Consider the following 20,208-nt stretch of genomic DNA (forward strand, 5'->3'; position numbering starts at 1 on the left):
GCCAAGGTCTATAGGCTTTAAAACAGCAGGGGAGCGTGCCAGCACACATAACTTTGTCTAGACATTAGAAGTAATCCAAAGTGACCAAATCAAAGGGAAATACAGTCTAAAGAAACACCATGTTGCAACAACAATACTGTTTCCCAAAAATAATGGGATGTATTTGGGCCTATCTATTGAAGTCTTATTGATGGACAGTAAAGACAAGGCTTTTGCATCATAGCTGCTTAATGCTTGGACAGGCAGCTTTGTACAGACATTAGGACGCCCTATGGAACAAGATATAAGGTTGATGGTGTGGTTGTGGCGGCAGTAATCCATATAGGATTACAACCGCCAAATCAAGGCTGTCATTCTCTCCTGATCAAATGTGGGTGGCTGAACATCATATAAGGTGGTGAATGAATGACAGGAGACTGAGAGTAGGTGGTTGTAGATTCATGACAATGAAGCCTTTAATTCAAAGTTCCCCACATTCAACAAATGGTTAACTAAGGAGTTACACGTGTTGCATTGGTGGAGCGATAAAAGAATTCAAACGCCCCACAGTTTACAGCCGAAATAAACTTATGTGATGGGTGTTGCACAATCTGTTCAATGACAGAAGATGGCAAAGCACTACGGACTGAAGCCTCCCTGTTTACTCGCCAGTTTGCCAATCAGCTGCCAGAACTCAGAGAACGTCAACTCCCCGTCGTTGTTTTCATCTATAGAGGCCATGAGCTGGTCGATCGCTCCGGGATCGTTGGCATTCTGTGGGCGATAGACGAGACACTGATCATTGTAAGATCACTTTGAGCTGCAACATCAGCTACTGTGAAAGACTGTCCTGCCACCTAATGGTTGAGTGGAGTAATAAATATATGGACAGACAATGTTTCCTAATGTTAAAAGCCTTTGAAGGCACAAATTTAATCTATTTATTTACATGTTAGGCCTATATGTGTTGATAACTGTGGGAAACTTAACTTAAACATAATCACTGACTGTAGCCTTTATAACACATTTACTACATTGACGGTTATAGTAAAAGTTGCTTTACTTGTCAAACACTACTGCTTTTATTACATTGTCATAAGCGTGAAAGATTTGAACAAATTGTCACCAATTTGATTGGTTCTACATTTCAGCAATTATTAAGAAAACATACTGAATCCTAAACTGTATCATTAAACACATCTGAAGGTTGACTTTTAAAGAAAACTAATCCCACCCTAAACCTAAGCCTGAGATTAGAGTTTTGAAACCTGTTTGTCATTTTCAATGTGACAAGTGAAGAAAAAACAAGTAAAACAGTAGTGTGGTGTGTCACATGTACACCCACACGAAGTCTGTAGTAGTAAAAGCGTGCAAAATCGAATGCAGGAAATTCCCACAAGTGCAAAGTTATTAAACTGACTGAAAAATAATAACTCGTGTTACAATACACACAGATAATATAGCATCATCATTCATGTTCTAAAATCATACATTTAAAAAAATGAAAATGGTCATGTTCACATCCCAGAATATAAATTTTTGATTCTGCTCTGACATCTGTAAAACTAAGTAAAGTAAAATTCGAACTAAAGGAAAATACTGATGGAGTGTAACATCTGACATGTAACAAAGCTCCAAACAACTGGATGCTGCAAAATAAAAGAGTTTCATTTAACGTCTCCCTGTCTGTGCTCAATGAAGTCGACAGAAATCAGGACCCAAAGAAGCTGACAACAATCCAGGAGACTCACCTTGACGAAGTTTGGTAGCTGAGAGGTCACCAGGCTGTGGAATTCATCTTTGCTCAGCGTGTTGGAGGATCCGTCATTCCCAGCGTACACCTTGAACTGGGTGACAATGGTGGTGATGGCTGCTTCCATGATGGTTTGTGCTGTAAAGCAGGTGAGCCGTGAAAAAAGCTTCAACAAAGCTGAGTACACCTAGACATAAAATCAGATGTAGAAACCAACAGTCGATGTCTTACCTGCTGTGTTTAGATACAGCGTGGCGAGTTGCAGAAGGTACCAAGAGCCTTATCCCTCCACTCTGACCATCACCTCCCCAAATATATGTGCTTCATCGCCATCACTGCTGCACACATCAGCGGAAAACACTTAACCTGCCCATCTCTTCTCCCCCATCCTGCAGGCTGCCCTCATCGCTGCCTGATTTCCATGACCCAGGCACGTTAAAAAAAAAAAAACTACAAACCCTCCCACGCACACATAAACCAGGGAACTGCCATGCTGACCTACAAAGGGCAATTCTCTTCTGATGACTGCACAAAACCTATCTCAGTCTTTTCTGCAGATAGCATCAGGCTGGTCTAATCGAGAGACAGAATCATGCATGTCTAAGCAGTAATTAGTTTATACAAAACATGACACAAATAATAGCACAGAGGACAAACGCACACTGACTCATGTGTACCTTTCAACTGCATATTGTGTGTATGGAATACCATTTTAACCACATTGGAGGATGATGGTTGTTTTGCAGCAGATCTAGTGACCATCATTTTATTAGGGTCATACCTTTAGAAGTCAAAGAGAGGAAGCACAAATGTCTGAAATGCCTCTTTGCTGACTTGTTGTAGAATTTAAAGAATGACAGGCTCTCTCTGCTGTTTCATAAGGACCGAGTTGTTCTCACTCATCAACATACCAGGTCTGTGACTGGTTTGTCGCCGTATCGGCACAGGGTGCGGGTGAGTTTGTGCTTGTGAATGTGTAAGCTCTTGCTCAGAGTATTAAATCTGGGAGTAAATATTTCAGTTTGGTATCTTAGGTGTGATAATAGGTGCCAGCCGTGACAACACTTCTACTTCCCATCAGAGAGTGAGTCAGCTGCCGTGTTTTACACACTGCTGGGTGGCATTGTTAACTTTTCAAAACCAAAAGTATCGCATTGACAACACCGGCTCTAGTTCTTTTCATTTAGGAATCTATTCAGTTGGTTTGTGAAATGCTCTCCATAGAAACATAAAAGGATGGAAAAGAAAGTAAGCCCTCCTTCAGTTCTGAGGTTTTACGTGTCAGCACTTGGAAAATAAATTTGGTCCTCACTAGCTCTTAAAATAGAAAGATACAAGCTCAGTTAAACAACAACACATGCCATGTTACAGTGTGTCATTATTTATTGAACAAAAACTAAGCCAAAATGCATAATCAGTGTGAAAAAATTAAGTATGTCCTTACTGTTTCCACAACAGCTGAGTAGTCAGGTACTGCTCATTAAATGCCCTTGATTAATAAGCAAGTTTGGGCATGTCCCTAAAAGCTAATGTTTTGACAGTTTTCTGGTCTCGAGCACTGAGATGTACGTCAACTCTATTCCAAGATAGAGAGCTGTCGGCAATGATGCTAGGAAAGCAAGTATTTCTGCTCACCAATCCGAGGAGATTTATGAAACAATTCCAAGTGCATCATTCTACAGAGAGAAAGATTATTCACAAGTGGAAACGTCCCAGCATGTTCACCCAATGTGAGACTGCGCAATGCTCAGAAAAACTGCAAAAAGCCAAGGGCTACATCTCAGACTCTTATGGGCCTCAAGTAGCATGTTAAATGTTAAAGTTCATGACAGTACAATTAGAAAAAGACAAGTATGGCCTGTTTGGAAGGGTTGCAGGAGAAAGACTCTTTTCTCCAATAAGAACATGGCAGCATGGCTTAGGTTTGCAAAGTTGTGTCTGAACAAACCACCAAGATTTCTGGACAGACGAAAACAAGGTGGAGATGTTTAGTCATAATGTACAGCAACGGGTTGGGTGAAAACCAAAAACAGCAGATCAGCACAAACACCTCCTATCAACTGTCGAGCACTGACGGAGGGCTGAAGATTTGAGCTTGTTTTGCAGCCACAGGACCCAAACATGTTGCAGTCACCGAGTCGACCACAAACTTGTCTGCATACCAAAGTATTCTAGAGTCAAATGTGAGGCCATCTGTTCGACAGCTAAAGTTTGGGCCATGCAACAGGACTATGATCCCAAACACAGCCGCAAATCTGCAACAGAATAACTGCGAAAGTAAAGACTCGAGGTGTTGAAACGAGAGTTAAAGTCCAGACCTCAAACTGACGTAAAGTAAGCTGTGCACAAACAAACACTGCAAACCTCAAGGAACTGAAGCAACATTATAAAGAATAGTGGGCCAAAGTCCTTCCACAACAATGTGAGAGACTGATAACATCTTAAGAAAAAAATTACTCCAAGTTATTGCTGCTAAAGGTGGTTCGGCAAGCTGTTGAATCATGAGGTGGATTTAATGTTGCTTCTGCTTTGTTTTGGTGAAATAAAAACAATGAAATACGGAATATTATGTCAACTGGTGTCGCTCCTCTGAGGTTGTATTTCAGCAGTTTTAAAGATCTGATAAGAACCTTCACATTTCAACCAATGAATCTGGTAAACCTTGGGGGAAAAAAAAGAAAAAAAGAGAGAGAACAATTTACAGACGAAATGGTGAAAAATTTATTGAACTCAACATTTACGTTCTAAAAACAGGACATAACTGATGATGAGGAAAATTAGATAGATCAATTACATCCGGATCAGAGTCAGTCCTACATTATCAGCAAGCACAGAGCCTTACTGTTGTCCCACAAAGACAGAAGTACTTCTCAAGTATCAATTCAACTTTCACTTTCATTAAAAGGATTCACATGTTGAGATTAGAGCACTCTTTCCTTCAAATCCTTTGGTCTAGAAACCTTCAGAATAAAAACCGTTCCCCCGCTACAAACAGCAGAGAAAATTGAACAAAGATCAGTTCAACACTTCGTGTGTAAAAACTTTGACATTCACTCTCTGCCCTATCAACAGCGGTACAACTGAAAGTAGTGTAAACTCGTTTTTTCTCTCGCAGTAGCAAATTAAATCCAAGAACTCATCTCAAAACTAAGATATTCATCATGAAAAAAGGCACATAAGCAGCAAAGGGTACTACATTTCTGAAAATCGCTTTTAACATTCAGCGGCAATAGCCTGGGACTAAATCTGTGGCTCCTCTCGTTAAAATACGGGAAACAGCCGCCCAACAGTGACTAATAAATAATCAGCAAACACTTCAAAGCTTCTTTCAATCACTGGAAAAAAAAAAAAAAAAAAAAAACCCCATCACAATCTGTCCATTTCGACATTGCATCCACAGAAAGGGCGAAGCAAAAGAAAAAGAACCATCTTAACTTCGCTCAAAAGTAATACAGGAGAACCTTTTGCACTTTGCTTCGTGCTAGTCTCGCTTTTATCTTTGCCTGGCTTTTACCTGACTTAGAGAAAAAAATAATCTGTCTCTGCTTTTCTTTTTTCCTACAATCCAAAAAAAAAAAAAAAAAAACTACATCTAAATTACTTGCAAGCATGCCAATCATTTCTATTTATGAACAAAGTAAGACGAAAGGGGAAAACAAAACACTGGTTTGGTTGCAAAACTCATTTTGGTGAATCAACAAATGATCTCAAATAAACTCTTTGGGAATTACTTCACATCACTAACCTCTATGGTTTTACTCAATGCCCTGGGAGTAAGGAGGTTTACAACTACACTACAAAAACACAAGAGAACTCGTGTTTTACAGAAAGCGACAGAAAAGAAAACCAAGACGAGCTATTTCTGAAACGCTTGAGGAAGGTGCTAAAGCGGTTTAGCAGTCATCAGTTTAACCATGGCTATCACTTCGTATTGCTCTCTTTGATGAACACTGACGTCCCCACAAACTGATTCATAGGACATAGGACTTGAGTTGGAGGATGAAAAGGTTGATTGGGGCTTTTGAACAGGCCACAGTGTGCGTTTGTTCAGGGAAACTGGTCCGTCGTGATCTGATTCTTTTCACTTTAAAAACAGATCTATTCCTCTGGGACTGGACAGTTGCTAAAGGCAAGTGGTATCTACAAACAGAAAAAAAAGAAGGAAAAACCACTGGACATTTCTTTAACCTGCTTGGAGAGGTTTATCCATTGCACTGTTATTAAGTAGCATTTTTAGCAAGTTACATCTCCTTAGGATCCTGTTTTTGTGTGCTCCGACTTTAATTTTACATCGCAGACTGCAACATGCACTGTGTACAGCACTAAATAGCAAAGGAAAATTCACACAACACATTACTGCGGGACTTCACTTGAGGAGGCATGACCTGACAGAGGTAGGTAACAACAACTAAGTCCAAAATGACAAATACAAGTGTAGCTTATAATTAGAGACTCAGAGGGACACGTTTATGAGAGGCACAACCACTCTGTACCAAATGTTACTACAATTACAGCTCTGAAGAGGAGAGGTTGGGCAAGAAATGTCCTATAAAATCACCACCTGTGCTTTGTCTTCCACTTGGATTTTACTGTTTGTAACCTCGTGTCCATTTCTAAGCTGTGGCAGCAAACTTCCAAAGGGCCTCTCGCTCAAACTCCTCCATCTCCTCCTCAAGGGAGTCGTCATCCTTCTGTCCTCCACCCTCCAATACGTCAACCATGTCTTCCAGAATGTCGGCCACATCCTCAGCAAAGTCGCTGAAGAGAACCCTGTCGTGAATGAACACTCCGTCCTCAAAGAACTCTGCAGTCAGCCTCCTGATCTTGTCCTTGCTTTCATTTGAGGACCCTTCAAGCTTGCTCAGGTAGCCCTCTAACAGTTCCTCAAACTCAGGCAGCTCCACTGGATAGAGTCCCTCCTTGTTGGCGCAGTCCTCCACAGAGGTGCAGCCCAGCTGGGGGCGGACGTTGCGATGGAGCTTCTGCTCCTGGTCTCTCCAGAAGTCGTTGTTGCGGTGCTGATGAGGCTGGCGGGGCTGCGGATGGTGATGCTGGTGCTGATGCTGATGATGAAGGTTGTGAGAGTTTTTACTCGGAAGGCTGTGCCACGGTTTCTCCTTCCTCCTTTCCTCTCTGTCCTTTCTGCGCTCATCCTTCTTTCTCTCCCAGTCATCCTGGTGTTTCCTCCAGGCTTCTTTGTGAGCATTTTGCTTCTGAGGCTTCCACTCCTTTTCCTTCTTCTCCTCCTTGTCCCTCAATCCGCCCTCTTTGCTGCGTTTCCATTCCTTCTCTCCTCTCCACTCCTTATCCTCCTTCTTCCACTGGTCCCGTTCACTGTTTTTGCCTTTGTTTCCTTTCCATTTGGACTCCTGTTGCTTCTTCTTCCCCCACCTCTCAACTTGTTCAGACAGCTTCTTCTGGATCTCATCCAAGCTATCCCAAACTCGTTTTCTGTCGCCCCCATCTTTTCTCATCCCCTCAAGTCTTTTCTTGCTCTCTTCCAGAAGAACCTTCTGCCTCTGGAGTTCTTCCTTCCGCATTCCTTCCACATTTATTTCCTTCCTTTCTGGTCCAGCTGTTTTATGAGAACTCTGAGCGTCTTTGTCATCCGGCTGAGAGGCTGAACTCGAAGTAGCTGGGAGTATTTCCGGATCAGCTGCAGGGGTTTTAAGAAATCAAAACTTAAGAAATTGTCACAGGACATTTCTATCTACACAAACAATTCAAGTAAAAAGTACCAAGGCGACACAGATTTCATTCCCCGTGTTTTGGCCACATCATACCTGTGAGCTGGTTGAGTTCAGTCACTCTGGCCCTCAGGCTCTCCAGCTCTCTCTTCAGCTCAGGCAGGGACAACAGCTCCTCTCTCAGTTTTGCATTTTCGTTTTCCAAATCAGCTTTACCCTTTTCATCACCACTGGCAGCCACTGCCCTCATCTCAGAAACAAGTTCCTTTTTCTTAGTCTGAGAGATGACACAAAATGGAGACGGGTTACAGTGCGGACAAAAGGGCAGCTGAAATCAAGACGCTGCACAAATTAGACAATAATCAAAAAGCTTTATTTCAAATCAAGCCGACTTTACTCAGCAGTATCTTAATGTGAGGGTATAAATGAATAATTAGTAGGGTTCAATGCTGACCTGCAGTTTAGCCTCCAACTCAGAGATTTGTTGGTTTTCCTGTGTCAGTTTGTCCAATAGCTCTTTCATATCCTGTGGATCATTGCTAAGCCAGTCCTGGATTGAAAATCATCGGAGCGTGAAGAAAACACATACTTTGATAAAATACGTTATGCTTTTTATTTTTGCCATTCGTCTCTGCAGCTTCGAGGCAAATGATTCATTTGCATACTACTACACAAACACATACTGGACAACGAGAATAATCAGCTTTAAAAAAAAAAAAAAAAAAAAAAGACACAGTGGAAACAGACCTGGCTTTGTTCTCCGTCGCTCAGTTCAGAGGCATCAAAGTCACCTGTCAAACAAGACAAAACCACATTCACACAAACCTGATGAAGGACACATTTATTTACACATAGTTGCCAAACTGTCTCAGAAACTTGCTTTAATTGGGAGGTGCATTCTTCCATCTCAGGCACTACCTCTACATCACAAAGACTCTATTAGTTTGCTGATATTTTTTAGTTTTTTAGGAAAGCATGATACATTCGACTTCTCATCAAACGGAATACCTGCCACGGATACTTTCATTTCTACATCCTCCCCCTGTACATCAAGTGAGTCCTTCTAAACAGTGACGAAGAGCGTCATCCCACAATTCCCAAAGCATGTTATTTGCTTTTTTCTGCTGCTGCTGCATGAGCTGTCAGGCCAGATAAGTGCTTTGACAATCGTCTGAGCGTCAGCCAGCGAGAGCAGAAGCTTACACTGCAGTCTTATCTTTGGCACTGGACCTACCATTATCCAGGTCAGAGAGGAAACCTGTTGACATAGTGCAGCTTCGTCAACAAGATCTAAAAACGGGCATCCAAGTATTGCTGAGAACTGCAAATAAACACGCTTATGCGACTCAAATACTGTCACTGTCAAACAAGTAGACTTGTAATAACACTTTGACTACATTTACAGTGTGAAACTTACAGCAGTCTAACCTTTTGCTGCAAAGGGCGAACAACCCCATTTATTTAATGAGACAGAATAATAAGAGAATACCAAGTAGCATAATCTCACAAGGTAAAGGTTAAGATGTGGAGGGCCTCATCTAGCTGGGAATCCGTGGTCAAATGGTGTAACAATTTAGGAGTAATGCTTCTCTGTTTAAAACAGCAGCGACTTTGTGAATTCAGAATTTACAACGCATAATATCATTAAAAGGTGCAGAGAATATAGGACAAAAAATAAGTGAAAAAGGTTTCAAATTTTAAAGGGAGAATTTGAAACCCTTCCAGACCATTCCAAAATATTACATGAACGTCTGGCTCCCTGGAAGCAAAATATAAAAAGAAATGAAGGGTGGCTCAAGGCTCACAGTATTGTATATTTTACACAATGAACCACAGGCTTCAGGAAACTGGGTCATAGGAAGATGCTCCATTTATGATCATTTATAAATGAAGATGTGCGGCAACCACAAACTTCCTCCAGGCATCCAATGCTGATTTTGGGCCCTCTACCTTGCGTTCAGAGACGACTTCAGATTCTCTGAATCTTCTGATGATATTATGTATTGTAGATGATGGAATATTCTGAAACTGTTCCATAATTTGTAGACACATTTTTTTTTTTTTAAAGATTACTGAACTTCTGTCCATATTTACTTCTAACAGACTGCATCTCTAAGGTGCTCTCCTCACATCTAATAAAGTTACCAATATGTTGCCGGTTAAGCGAATTAGTTGCAACGTGATCCTCCAGCTGTTTCTTTTTGTTTTGTCTGTTCTACTGTAAATAAGATAAGTTAGTACAAACTGTCTTCATTCACATTCTACACGGTGACCCACTATTTGGAATCGCGGTGTAATCCTACCATGAATAATAAAGTATACAGTGAAAAATACAATTGAGTAATTCAGCTTCTGTTGTTACTGCACAGCATGCAGATGCTGTAAGCAAGAATAATACCTTTTACTAGATGAGGTTTTAAAAAGCAGAAGCAAGCTGGCATGGTTATTAAAGAGGAACTCACCTGAAAGAAAGAGGGAACCTAAGAAAAGCAGGACCAGACCAGCCACAATGCATTTGTTCAGGGAGAACCATGACCTTTCCTCCTTCCTCTCAGCCAACTTAAATTCTACCTCCTCTTCATCATCTTCCTCATCAGAGGTTCTTGGTCTTGGAGCATCAAAGGGCACATTCCTCCTCCTCAGTCCATCATCAAAGCTGCTCCTTTCACCCAACTCCAAAGTGCTGGATAGCTCTGAAAGGGGGAGAAGCGTAACCAGGAGAGTTTGTGAACATGAAAACAGAGTTGCAGAACAGCAGAGGATCTTTGTGACAGATGACGCATATTATGCGTGAACCTAAGCCACATGTATTCAACTGAGGCTCCAAGCCACGTCAATAAATCATCTTAGCATCTTTACAGACTAAATCATCAGTAGTTATTCCCAAGATTGTAATTATCTACTGGCAGCCTTCCGCACATAAAAATACCAGAATCTGAATAACGACATGAAATTCAGAACACAAAAATGTGCAAACAGCATGTGAGAAATGTCTGACAGAGACTGTGCTGGTTGTGGAAATGCACGACATTTTCTCACTAAATTACAACAACAGTAATTTCATGCTTGGGTTTTCTTTAATTTCTCAGCGGGGCGTGGACCTCACTGACATGGTGATAAATCTCTTTCCAGCTGCTAGCGCGACACAGATAAGAAACACGTTAACAAATCTTCAGTGAGATTTCTCTGATGTTTTTTTTGTTTTGTTTTAAATCAGCTTTTGCTAATTGCAAGCACCAGAAACCACTTCTACTTTCCTCAAGGCTGCGCTACCAACTGGGAAAAGCTGTTAACAGCCACAGGACCTCCGATCCCCCCCAGAGGCTGGTCTGAAAATGCAAACCACTAAAGCACAATGTGAAGTCACACGTTAATGGCCTTAAAATGGACCAGCTGATCTCAAGTCAAAATCTTTATTAAAATGCTCACATATGATGTAGCACTTATTTCTAAATCAACTTGTATTTAGATTCCTACATAGCACACACATGGCCTCTTATTATTCCAGCCGAGCAGAACTGTATAGACCAAAAGGAATCAAAGGTTAGTAAGAGCCCAGCGACCCATTTTCGCCTCGCGTCACCTTTATGTCAGAAAGAACTCTCCTGTCCACCTCCTACGCCTGTCCTAGATGACCCAGTGCTCCGGTGTGTTAAAACATTTCTTTACATTGTTTGGTTCTTTAGAATTTTTCTTGTTTTGCTGGCGAAAGCCCATCATATCTTGCATTTTTCTTACAAATTGTCACACTTGTTGCAAGGTAACACATGGCCAGATATCCTAATAACTAGAAGACAAACTGGCTTAGATAAACAATAAAAAGAAAAACGGTATTTCTAGGAGAAGCTAGCAGGTCAACGCTTTTTAGTGTTTTTTAAATTCACACGTAAAGAATATTTAGAAACAACGTTAGAGCAGGATGTCACATACCATCCCATCTATCTATCTATCTATCTATCTGTACTCCATTTATAACTTATGGATGTCTTGTGGATGTGAATCATGAGCAAGCCTACCAAACTGTCACTTTTATGTCAATAGTCGTTTCATTTGAAGGATTTCTGAATGCCCGCTGAATTAAAAGCCTCAATCACTTCTGAAGAAGTGTTAAGAAAAAGAAAATGTGTGATTTCTCACTGTATTTGTAATTGCTGAGTGACTACCTCAAGCATTCCTGTTGGATTATTCCATACCTTCATCATCTTCTTTTTCTTCCTCAGTCACGCTCTCACATGGCTTTGCTGGCTCCTTTTCAACAGCAGCCTCCTCTTCCTCCGTCTCAGCTGAGCCAACTGTCTCTGGTGCAGGACTTTCTTTGTCTGGATGTTCTTTTAACAGGCTCTCTGGAATTGTGCTCGGAGGCGCTGTGCTGTCTGGAACGACATCGATATCAGCTTCGACATCGGATGGCGGACCGGTGGCTGTAAGGGTCTCTGTGTGGACGTTAACCTCGAGTATAGCGCTGAAGACGGGGCTCTCCTCAGCAGGACTTGCAGGAAGCACAGAATCAGCAGGCGTGTCAAGAGCCGGCTCAGCTGAGACGGGGATCTCACTCATGGGAGGAGCAGAGTAGGACTCATCAGGCTCATCTGGGGGGATTTCTACAGCTGGGATATCTAGTGGAGCCCCTGAACTGATGTTGGTGACAAAAGGCATGGCACCCAGGTGCTCATAGTCACTTGGGGAGCTGGTTACAATATCATGGATAACTGGAGGCTGACTCTCCAGATCAAGGTCTGATAGGTCAAGGGGGCTGGGTGGAAGAGGGCTCAACCGGGTAGGACTAGAAGGGACGGGACCCTCACTAGACTCTGGGGATGTCTCTTGACAAACCTGGTTATGGGGCAGAAAAGGAAGAAGATTACCGGTTTTACCTTTTTCATTTGAAAGTTTTTGCCATTTTAAGCCAAATATGCTGTCCTTTGTATGACCCTTTTTTTTTTTTTCACAATATGCAGCTGAGAAGGACTTTTGAATAATTTAAGAGAACATATCTCAACTTCTGAAGATATTTATTTATATAAGCAGACATTGGCTTTGCACTTAAAAAAAACAACTTCAACTTTTGTGTTTTCTACTTTTAGTGTTTCTCTACAAGTTGCGTTACACACTTCTCTCTGAATGTTTAGAAATGATAAAACATTGCTAATTATAACAAAGAAATGAAGCAGTAATAGGATTTTTGTGGTTGTTTTTCAATGGTTTGACTCGCCCGAACTAGGTTTTAGTTTAGGTTACTGTGTACCAACCTGGTGGCCTTCTTCAGATAGAACAGTTTCTACTGGAATATCAGCTGGTTTGTACTCTGCAGCAGCACCTGAAACTAAATGTGCACAATGTCAGAAACGAAATATGAAACCAACAGGTTTAAAAGCAGATTTGATTCTCATTTATGCCACAACCCGAGCCACAGATGTTGACAATACCTATCACCTCCTCAGAGAGACTGGGAGCGTCGCCCAGACTCTCAGTGCCATCATCCACAGGCCCGACATTCTCAATGGCAGCTTCCTGTGGGGTAAGAAGATCCAACTAGATCAGGCTTCCTACAATTATTACCTAATTGGTAATGCTAACCTTGACATTTAAAGTGCACCTAATAAGGGCCGCATGTTTATTCACCAGTGCAGACAAATGTTTGACACAGGGAATACGTTTTCATTCATTGTGGTTTACAGCTCAAAGGAATTTCTTTCAGTTTGTACTGTTCCATATGATCATCTTAATTAATCAAATGCCGCTATCCAGATGTCACATTTTTCAGCCAAGACTTAATTTATTTCAGCAAGACAACCCCAAACCGCATTCTGCTAGTATTACAACAGCACAACTCCATATAAAAACAGCCTTCAGGCTAAATTGACCAGTCTGTATTTCAGTCCAGTCACCTCCTGTAAATATCAGTATTATTATGCCTAAAAACTTGACAAAAGATCTCCAGACTGTTGAGCTGCTGAAAATCCTATAACAATCCTATAACAACCCAAGTATTTCACAGCTTTCAATACTAAAGCGGTTTGTCTCTTAAGTTCTAAAAGGCTGCGAGTGTAGTTACATTTTCAAATTTCAATATCTGCAATATTGTCTTGACACTATTTTCTAGGCAACATGGGGCTTGAATGATTTACAAATAATCTCACTCAGTTTTTTATTTATACCGATCAGCTTCAATGTTAGAACCACTGAAAGGTTAAGTTCTTTGTCCATGCCAGAGCTCTTTAGGTGAAAATAAGAGGAACTACACAATACTAGACAGGCGGACAAAATGTTACGGATAATCGATGTACATTTTACACAGCATCCAAATGTTTTTGGAATTAGAAAGACTTCAGTAACACAATGCAACCCAACATGAATACAGAGTCACAATATTTTTGCTTAAATGCCAGACTCAACACAGGCAGTGATGCAAAACTGACAAGACAGTGAAATTGGTAAATAAAAAAATGTACAGATCAGTGCCCAGAAAGATAAATTAACAGTCTTGCAGTAAAAGAAAGCAGGAGGTGGAGTTGCTTTCATCCAAACTGGACATATTGTATGAATGATGACTCATAACTTGGGGCTCTGCAGACACCCACCATGGTTTTATAATCTCAAGGGTTTTAAAGTTCAGGGAATTCATGGGCCAGAATGATAACCATTCTCGAAGTTATATCCAGACTCAGAGATCACTATGAGGCAGACTTTCCTCTCCTGGTTGTCCATGCTTACCTCTGGGGAGAGGAGGGTCCAGCTGTTGGTTGAGGAGCCACTGCTGCCAGTGCTGTTGCTGCTGTCAGACATCGCCCTCGTCAGGCTCAATTTGGCACAGCACGAGTCAGATTCTGCTTTATGATATCCTGCAAATGAACACAACAACAACAACAACAACAACAACAACGTGTCTTCACTAAACGTGCCAAACCCATGTATTGTGGGAGTCAAGAAAATGCTCTAGTTGAAATAATCCGACTGCAACCCTTGATAATAATGTTTCTGTGGCGACAAGAAAACACACATAAAACGACAAAGTATATCTAGTTGCATGCGGTTTTTAGGCTTTAGATTATATAAACTATTGCTTAAACTGATTTAATTAAGCAATAGCGGTGCAGTTTACGAAATAATAGCCTACACTGCGCACACGGGATAAAGAGCTGATTATCGTTGATTCAAGTTATGCAACACTGTGGTGGCATCCATAATACAATGCTGCGCAGCTAAACAAAGGGTCCTGTTACAAAAAAAAAAGACAGAGATTTCCTGATTTGATTTTTGACTGCTTTGCTAACGCTGCTACTAGACAACCTCTCATTCAGATCCATCCATCCAGTCAATCTGTGCTGCTGTTAAATATCCAAAAACGGACAAGCCCCTGGCACGAGCAACTCATTGATCCACTAACGAGCAAACAAAGATTCATACTCACTCCTCTGCAAAACTACATGCGCTAAGGTTCTGTTTTGCACATAAACGACAGCCTCTGGGGGCTATGATTGCCGTAGCAACCAAATTCAATGTTCACTCAGGATGGTAAACAAAGGATGGTAGATTGAGCATTCCCACTCTTCCGCGTTCCCACTCAGGCCCACCAGTTAGCAGGCGCATCACACACATGCTAGCAATATCAAATTGAACCCACAAGAAGACGTTTTGTTTACCCCTGTTGCTTACGGCTCTGTTGCTCGCAGTTTTATCGCCTGAAAAACGTTATGTTTTAAGTAACAACAAAGGTCTTCTTCTCCTGTGAACTTGGGAACTTTGGGAATTCCAAGCTGCGTCACGTCGTCCCAAAGCGCCTCTTGTCCAATGGGATTTCAGTAAGTACAGGGAATGCCCGCCCCTAAATCAAGGCTTGGCCAATCAGATAGATGTGTCGTGTCAGGAAAGCGACGTCCATCCCGGCATGATTGACGCCTGCAGGTGACGGTAGCAGGTGACGGACAGACCTCATTCTCTTTGGTTTATAATAATATAACTATGTGTGTGACCCTGACCCTCAAAATGCATGCTTGCACACACACATATATATAGGAGGGAAAGGCCACTAGAACCAGCTGCACACTGACACGTCTGCAGAGCTAAATTTGACTGCGGGACTTACCAAAGCAGATAATCCCACAACTGCTATTGCTCTAGTGTAGACATTCATTTCATCATCTGACTGCTTCTCCTCTATTATTAGAATGTTATTAGTTTTGTCTGTGAGAGGCACATTTTTACTTGTGCAGTTTTGCGGATCTGAAATAATAACCTAAATAAAAGAAGCATTCAAATGTTTTATTTAAGTATGTAGTTATTGAAAATAATAATGATAAATAAAAAAAAACTCAATATATCTGAATTCCTTAATACAACGTAGGAAAATGTAATCAAAATAAGAATTAAGGTGAGGGCAAAAGTCTTGACCCACTCATCATTTCTTTATATTTTAATCCTCTAGGCCTATGTAGGCCTAGAGGATTATTTTTCTTTACTATTTTGGATATTGGCTGTTTTTCCAGTTCTTTTACCTGACACCTTTTTTTTGTTTCTTTGTTAAATAACTAAACACGGACCTATGAGTCGTGCAGCCATGAAAAAAATAGCCTAACTCAACGGATAATCCAGTGTTATTTCCAGACATAAACAGCAAACAAACACTTTGTCATTTGTTGCTGGCAGCCTGCAACAAAAGCATCAATGCAAAATACCAAAGATAACACACACAGTACTAAACGACACAAAAATACTTGTAAAGACGCTCAATTACATGTAAGTCTGGTAATTAAAGTGGTTAAATAAAAGTAAAAATAATTAACAGTGTTAAGCACGCATGTGCGTACGAACCTGGACCAGATTCCGACCCCCAAGTCATGCTGGCCAATTAAGAAGCAATACATAGGTTACGTTATTTCCTGCCATAGAATGAATTGACCAATGGTAAGTAAGGTTTCCTGTTAGTGTGACCAATAGGATGAGGCCTGGTTCATTTGAACGGTGAAAAGCGGGCTCGCAAACATTCGAGAGGGAAACAAAGAGAGAGAAAACATCGAGCTGTTATCGGACGCCAAAACTGGAATAGTGTGTTTTATTTGCACCAAAATACTTTGTCACTCACATAAGGTAATTTTAAAACTTAACTTATTGTGTCGTAAAGTAAGAAAATGGGTTTGGTTTGGAGTTAACATACACACAACTTCTCATAATCACGGTTGATCTCGGCTAACTGGAAGCAGGTTAGCTTAGCCACACTCGCTTAGCTTGCTGCTAACAGTATTATGCTAACTTTTTTCTTTTTTTTTTTTTTTATTTCTGAACGCTAACTAACGCTTAAAATTTCTTCATCAGGCTTCCGCCATGTCTCACAAGCAAATCTACTACTCTGACAAATATGACGATGAAAAATACGAGTACAGGTATGTTTATACAACATGCAGTATAACTTTGACATTAGATTGATACCTTTATCCTCTAAACAGTTTACAGCGAGTTGACATTATAAAGTCAAATGCCAGCTGTGTGACACGATGTGCAAAGAGTATTTTCTATTTCACCCGTACATTTATTAGTTTTCTTTTTTCTTTCGACAGACATGTCATGCTACCCAAAGACATCGCAAAGCGTGTACCCAAGACCCATTTGATGTCGGAGACTGAATGGAGGAACCTTGGGGTCCAACAAAGCCAAGGATGGGTTCATTACATGATACATCAGCCAGGTATCTTTATCGTAACCCAGGTGTAATGTCCCTTACAAGAAAAAAACGTGTAGCAGATGCTGAATTTCTTGTCGTGCACCAAAAAGTCAAAATTAAACTAGGCACAAGCTTAATGTAAAGGATTTTGGCTTTTTTTTAATATTTTGGGTAATTTTTAATAAGAGGAAATTCTCTTAACACACTGCCTTTTAACATGTCTGCTACTGTAAGTCAAAATCTGAAGCCATGTCAGCCCCCTCAAATGTGCACATTTGTCATCTCCTATACAGCAATGAAAGATAAGCTCCTGAACATACTGGGGGTGTTCGTTTTTCTTTTTTTCTTCAAATGGTTAACTGTATGCTCTTGATGGCACAGTGCAGAGGAGTTGTCAACACTTTTTTTTTTTTTTTTTTGTAAAGCACATGGGCATGTGGCAAACAGTCACATACTCCATTCAGAGATGTATTTGAAGCCACAAGTGTTATGTTTTCCTACATATAATAAGTGTTACATTTGTTTAATTGGTTTTTTTTTTTTTTTTTTTTTTTTTTAAAAACAATTTGTTTTACCTAATGTCTATTTTTCTGCTTTCGCCCTGTAGAGCCACACATTTTGCTGTTTCGGCGTCCTCTGCCAAATCCCAAAGCATAAGGGAGACTCTTTGGGGCCCACAAAGGTCAGTCCCTATGTGCCACACATCAACTCTTCAGTGTGGTAGGTGCCTTTGGGCTGATCACGCTGGACCTGGAGATGGACTATCACATTTTTGAACAGTGGTTGTGGAATGGCGTATGTTTTGAAGGAAAAGATGATCAACCTTCTCTTGGCAAAAGGACTTCTGCATGTGTTAACGGCGACGCCCCATCTGCAAGAAACATTGAAACCTTTTGACTTGTCCACCTGTCCAACTTGCTGAACCCGCTTGGATATTCCAGCTTTTTAGATCGATTGCTTTAAGATGTGGGGAGCGAAACGTCAACATTTGAGGTATTCTAAAAGAGCATCATGACAGAAAGAATAGTTGGATCCTGACTATAGTTTGAGTCTGAACCATAAATCTATGGATTTAAGTGACATACTGCTGCTTGGTTTAAATGACACTGTAAATTGGCATTTAACAATATTGTCATGTGCGTGAAAATCCGCATCAAGTCTCATAGAAACTTGTCTTGATCCTGTTTTGATAAGAGCATATTAGTTTTGGCCTCCTTTTTAGAGCAAATTGTTTCGACTGGTCTGATTGTACCTGTGAGCTGCTCAGTATTTATGAAACATTGCCCTTTCTGAAATAAATGTAAACTTTTAAATCTCATGCGTGGGCTTATATTTTGGCAGATGTTACAGTCGTAACAGGGCTTATTCACATGTAAAAGTTAACAGAAGGTGGTTGATGGCTTTGGTGGCAATGTCAAAACGTTCTCTTGGAATAAACCAGAATTGTTTGCATCAGAGATGAGAAAGTGACTTTTCTGAGAAACTAAAGCGCTCGTCTTGATTATCCTGTCTCATTACCAACTGTAAAGTCTGTTATTCTGTTTCATTTTGAGCTGCTTTAAGGGGATACTAACTTCCCCCTTTGCAGAGTTGTGACTTAGATGTGGATTGTTTTTTTTTTTTGTTTTGTTTTCCCCTCTTAAACTTTTTTTTTTTTTTTTTTTTTTTTTTAAACCATCTTTTAATTTAGACTGGAATTGTAGAGACAATGGACTTTTACTAATTGTGCCATAGAGTTACAGTAGAACTTTGGTATTGATGACAAGGCCGGCTCTACACAGGGGCAAGAGGGGGCATTGCCCCCTCAAATCAACATTTTTCAAAGTTGAGAAAGCACATTTTAATACAACTATTAATATTACATGTTGAAAAAAGTAACTGCAGTAGCATAAAAATCCGCCAAAAAGGTGACAAGATACAGCTCCCTCTCCAAAGCCGCCTGCTCATCTGCCCAGTGACTTCAATGGCAATGCACTCTCAGCCAATATTAGGTAGCTTAAAAAAAAAAACCTAGCCAAAAAAAAAAGAAGTTTAGTTTGAGAAGTGATTTATTTTAAATTATTTGCAAGACTACCTTTCAGTTTTGTAAATACTGATGTCTTATTCTAGTTTCAAATTTATTTGAGAATTGTGCCATCCAGTTAAGATAAAGGTTATGTTGTTTGTTAAAATCCTCCCAGAGGGATTGCCACCTTATTGTTGTCAGGCGGATTGCGTGCCTTAGGCTACCTTTACACGGAAACGATCTGAAACCAAAACGCAAAAGTGGCGTTTCGTTTTCACTTTTAAATCTGCATTTAGACGAGCGTTTTGGGGTTAAAATCTGCGTACATACGGAAACGCAAAAGTGTGTGACGTTTCATATTTATCGATGCCGTAAACACGCTTGTCGTGTACCACTCCATTCATGAAGTTATCCCACCACTGAGAAGTCTTCCCAGGTCTCACCCACAGCTGTCTAGGTCGCCTGCTCTCTCTATGAACTTCAAGAATTTCGAGAACGTAGTTCATATTTTTGGTCTGTTCTTTACTACTCTCGCTCATCATTGCTGTTATGTGATTAAATGACTCTTGGATGTCAATTACCGCGCCTAAGGCGAGTTGAAAGTCAGCAGGGGCGGACATGTTGATAGCCTACTGATAGCCCACAGTTTTCTGGCGCTTTATTATGCTTGTCACGTCATTTATATGTGACGAGAAACGCAGTTTTGCGTTTTCATCCTTTACACGGTGGCGCGACAGTGGAGCGTTTTCAAGAATTCCACTCTGTAGGGCGGTTTCACTTTTTTGCGTTTTCATGCCCCCAAAACGCCGTTACCATCTAAACGATATAGTGCATCCGCAAAAAGGTTTTGCATTTTTAACCTGTTTTCGTTTCCGTGTAAAGTGCCCCTCAGTGACCTAGAGCTATACCAGCAGGAACTTAGTTTTCACCCAAGTTGGACATGTCTGAAGGTAGAGACCTGACAAAGTGCAATCCACTTCTCCAGGTAGGGGTTGGACACATACCTAACAACCTAATTCCATGAAGAAAACACTGTCACGAAAAGAACAAAAAAAAAAAAGTGCTGGAACCTGATGTTAACACATGATACCCCCTTCACAATTCTGACTGCCCCCTTATATATGCC

General features: G+C 40.8%; 3 protein-coding genes across 5 annotated transcripts; 1 reads left to right on the forward strand and 2 right to left on the reverse strand.

Annotated features, from left to right (window-relative positions):
• Window positions 1-423: 423 nt before the first annotated feature.
• On the reverse strand, window positions 424-2,072 carry s100a11 (S100 calcium binding protein A11). Its single transcript, XM_075449424.1, has 3 exons — window positions 1,964-2,072; window positions 1,731-1,870; window positions 424-753 (listed from the first exon to the last, which is right to left on the reverse strand). Exons 2-3 carry the CDS (start codon window positions 1,857-1,859, stop codon window positions 619-621), a joined length of 264 nt encoding a protein of 87 aa, XP_075305539.1. The 5' UTR covers window positions 1,860-1,870; window positions 1,964-2,072; the 3' UTR covers window positions 424-618.
• A 2,357-nt stretch (window positions 2,073-4,429) lies between these two features.
• pbxip1a (pre-B-cell leukemia homeobox interacting protein 1a) lies at window positions 4,430-15,203 on the reverse strand. Of its 3 annotated transcripts, none has more exons than XM_075449307.1 (11): window positions 15,063-15,203; window positions 14,134-14,261; window positions 12,846-12,930; window positions 12,669-12,742; window positions 11,613-12,252; window positions 9,882-10,112; window positions 8,654-8,677; window positions 8,167-8,210; window positions 7,874-7,969; window positions 7,516-7,696; window positions 4,430-7,388 (listed from the first exon to the last, which is right to left on the reverse strand). In XM_075449307.1, exons 2-11 carry the CDS (start codon window positions 14,203-14,205, stop codon window positions 6,346-6,348), a joined length of 2,490 nt encoding a protein of 829 aa, XP_075305422.1. In that variant the 5' UTR covers window positions 14,206-14,261; window positions 15,063-15,203; the 3' UTR covers window positions 4,430-6,345. The 3 variants fall into 3 exon arrangements, with proteins under 3 accessions (XP_075305422.1, XP_075305421.1, XP_075305423.1); XM_075449306.1 differs by having other exon boundaries at window positions 14,831-15,203; XM_075449308.1 differs by lacking the exon at window positions 8,654-8,677 and having other exon boundaries at window positions 14,134-15,203.
• A 1,196-nt stretch (window positions 15,204-16,399) lies between these two features.
• cks1b (CDC28 protein kinase regulatory subunit 1B) lies at window positions 16,400-18,513 on the forward strand. The gene is made up of 4 exons (XM_075449583.1): window positions 16,400-16,506; window positions 16,732-16,799; window positions 16,974-17,101; window positions 17,685-18,513. The coding sequence occupies exons 2-4, from the start codon at window positions 16,741-16,743 to the stop codon at window positions 17,732-17,734; spliced, it is 237 nt and encodes a 78-aa protein (XP_075305698.1). The 5' UTR covers window positions 16,400-16,506; window positions 16,732-16,740; the 3' UTR covers window positions 17,735-18,513.
• Window positions 18,514-20,208: the final 1,695 nt, after the last annotated feature.

The sequence above is a fragment of the Odontesthes bonariensis genome, chromosome 18 (assembly GCF_027942865.1).
Source record: "Odontesthes bonariensis isolate fOdoBon6 chromosome 18, fOdoBon6.hap1, whole genome shotgun sequence".
Taxonomy (NCBI): Eukaryota; Metazoa; Chordata; class Actinopteri; order Atheriniformes; family Atherinopsidae; genus Odontesthes; species Odontesthes bonariensis.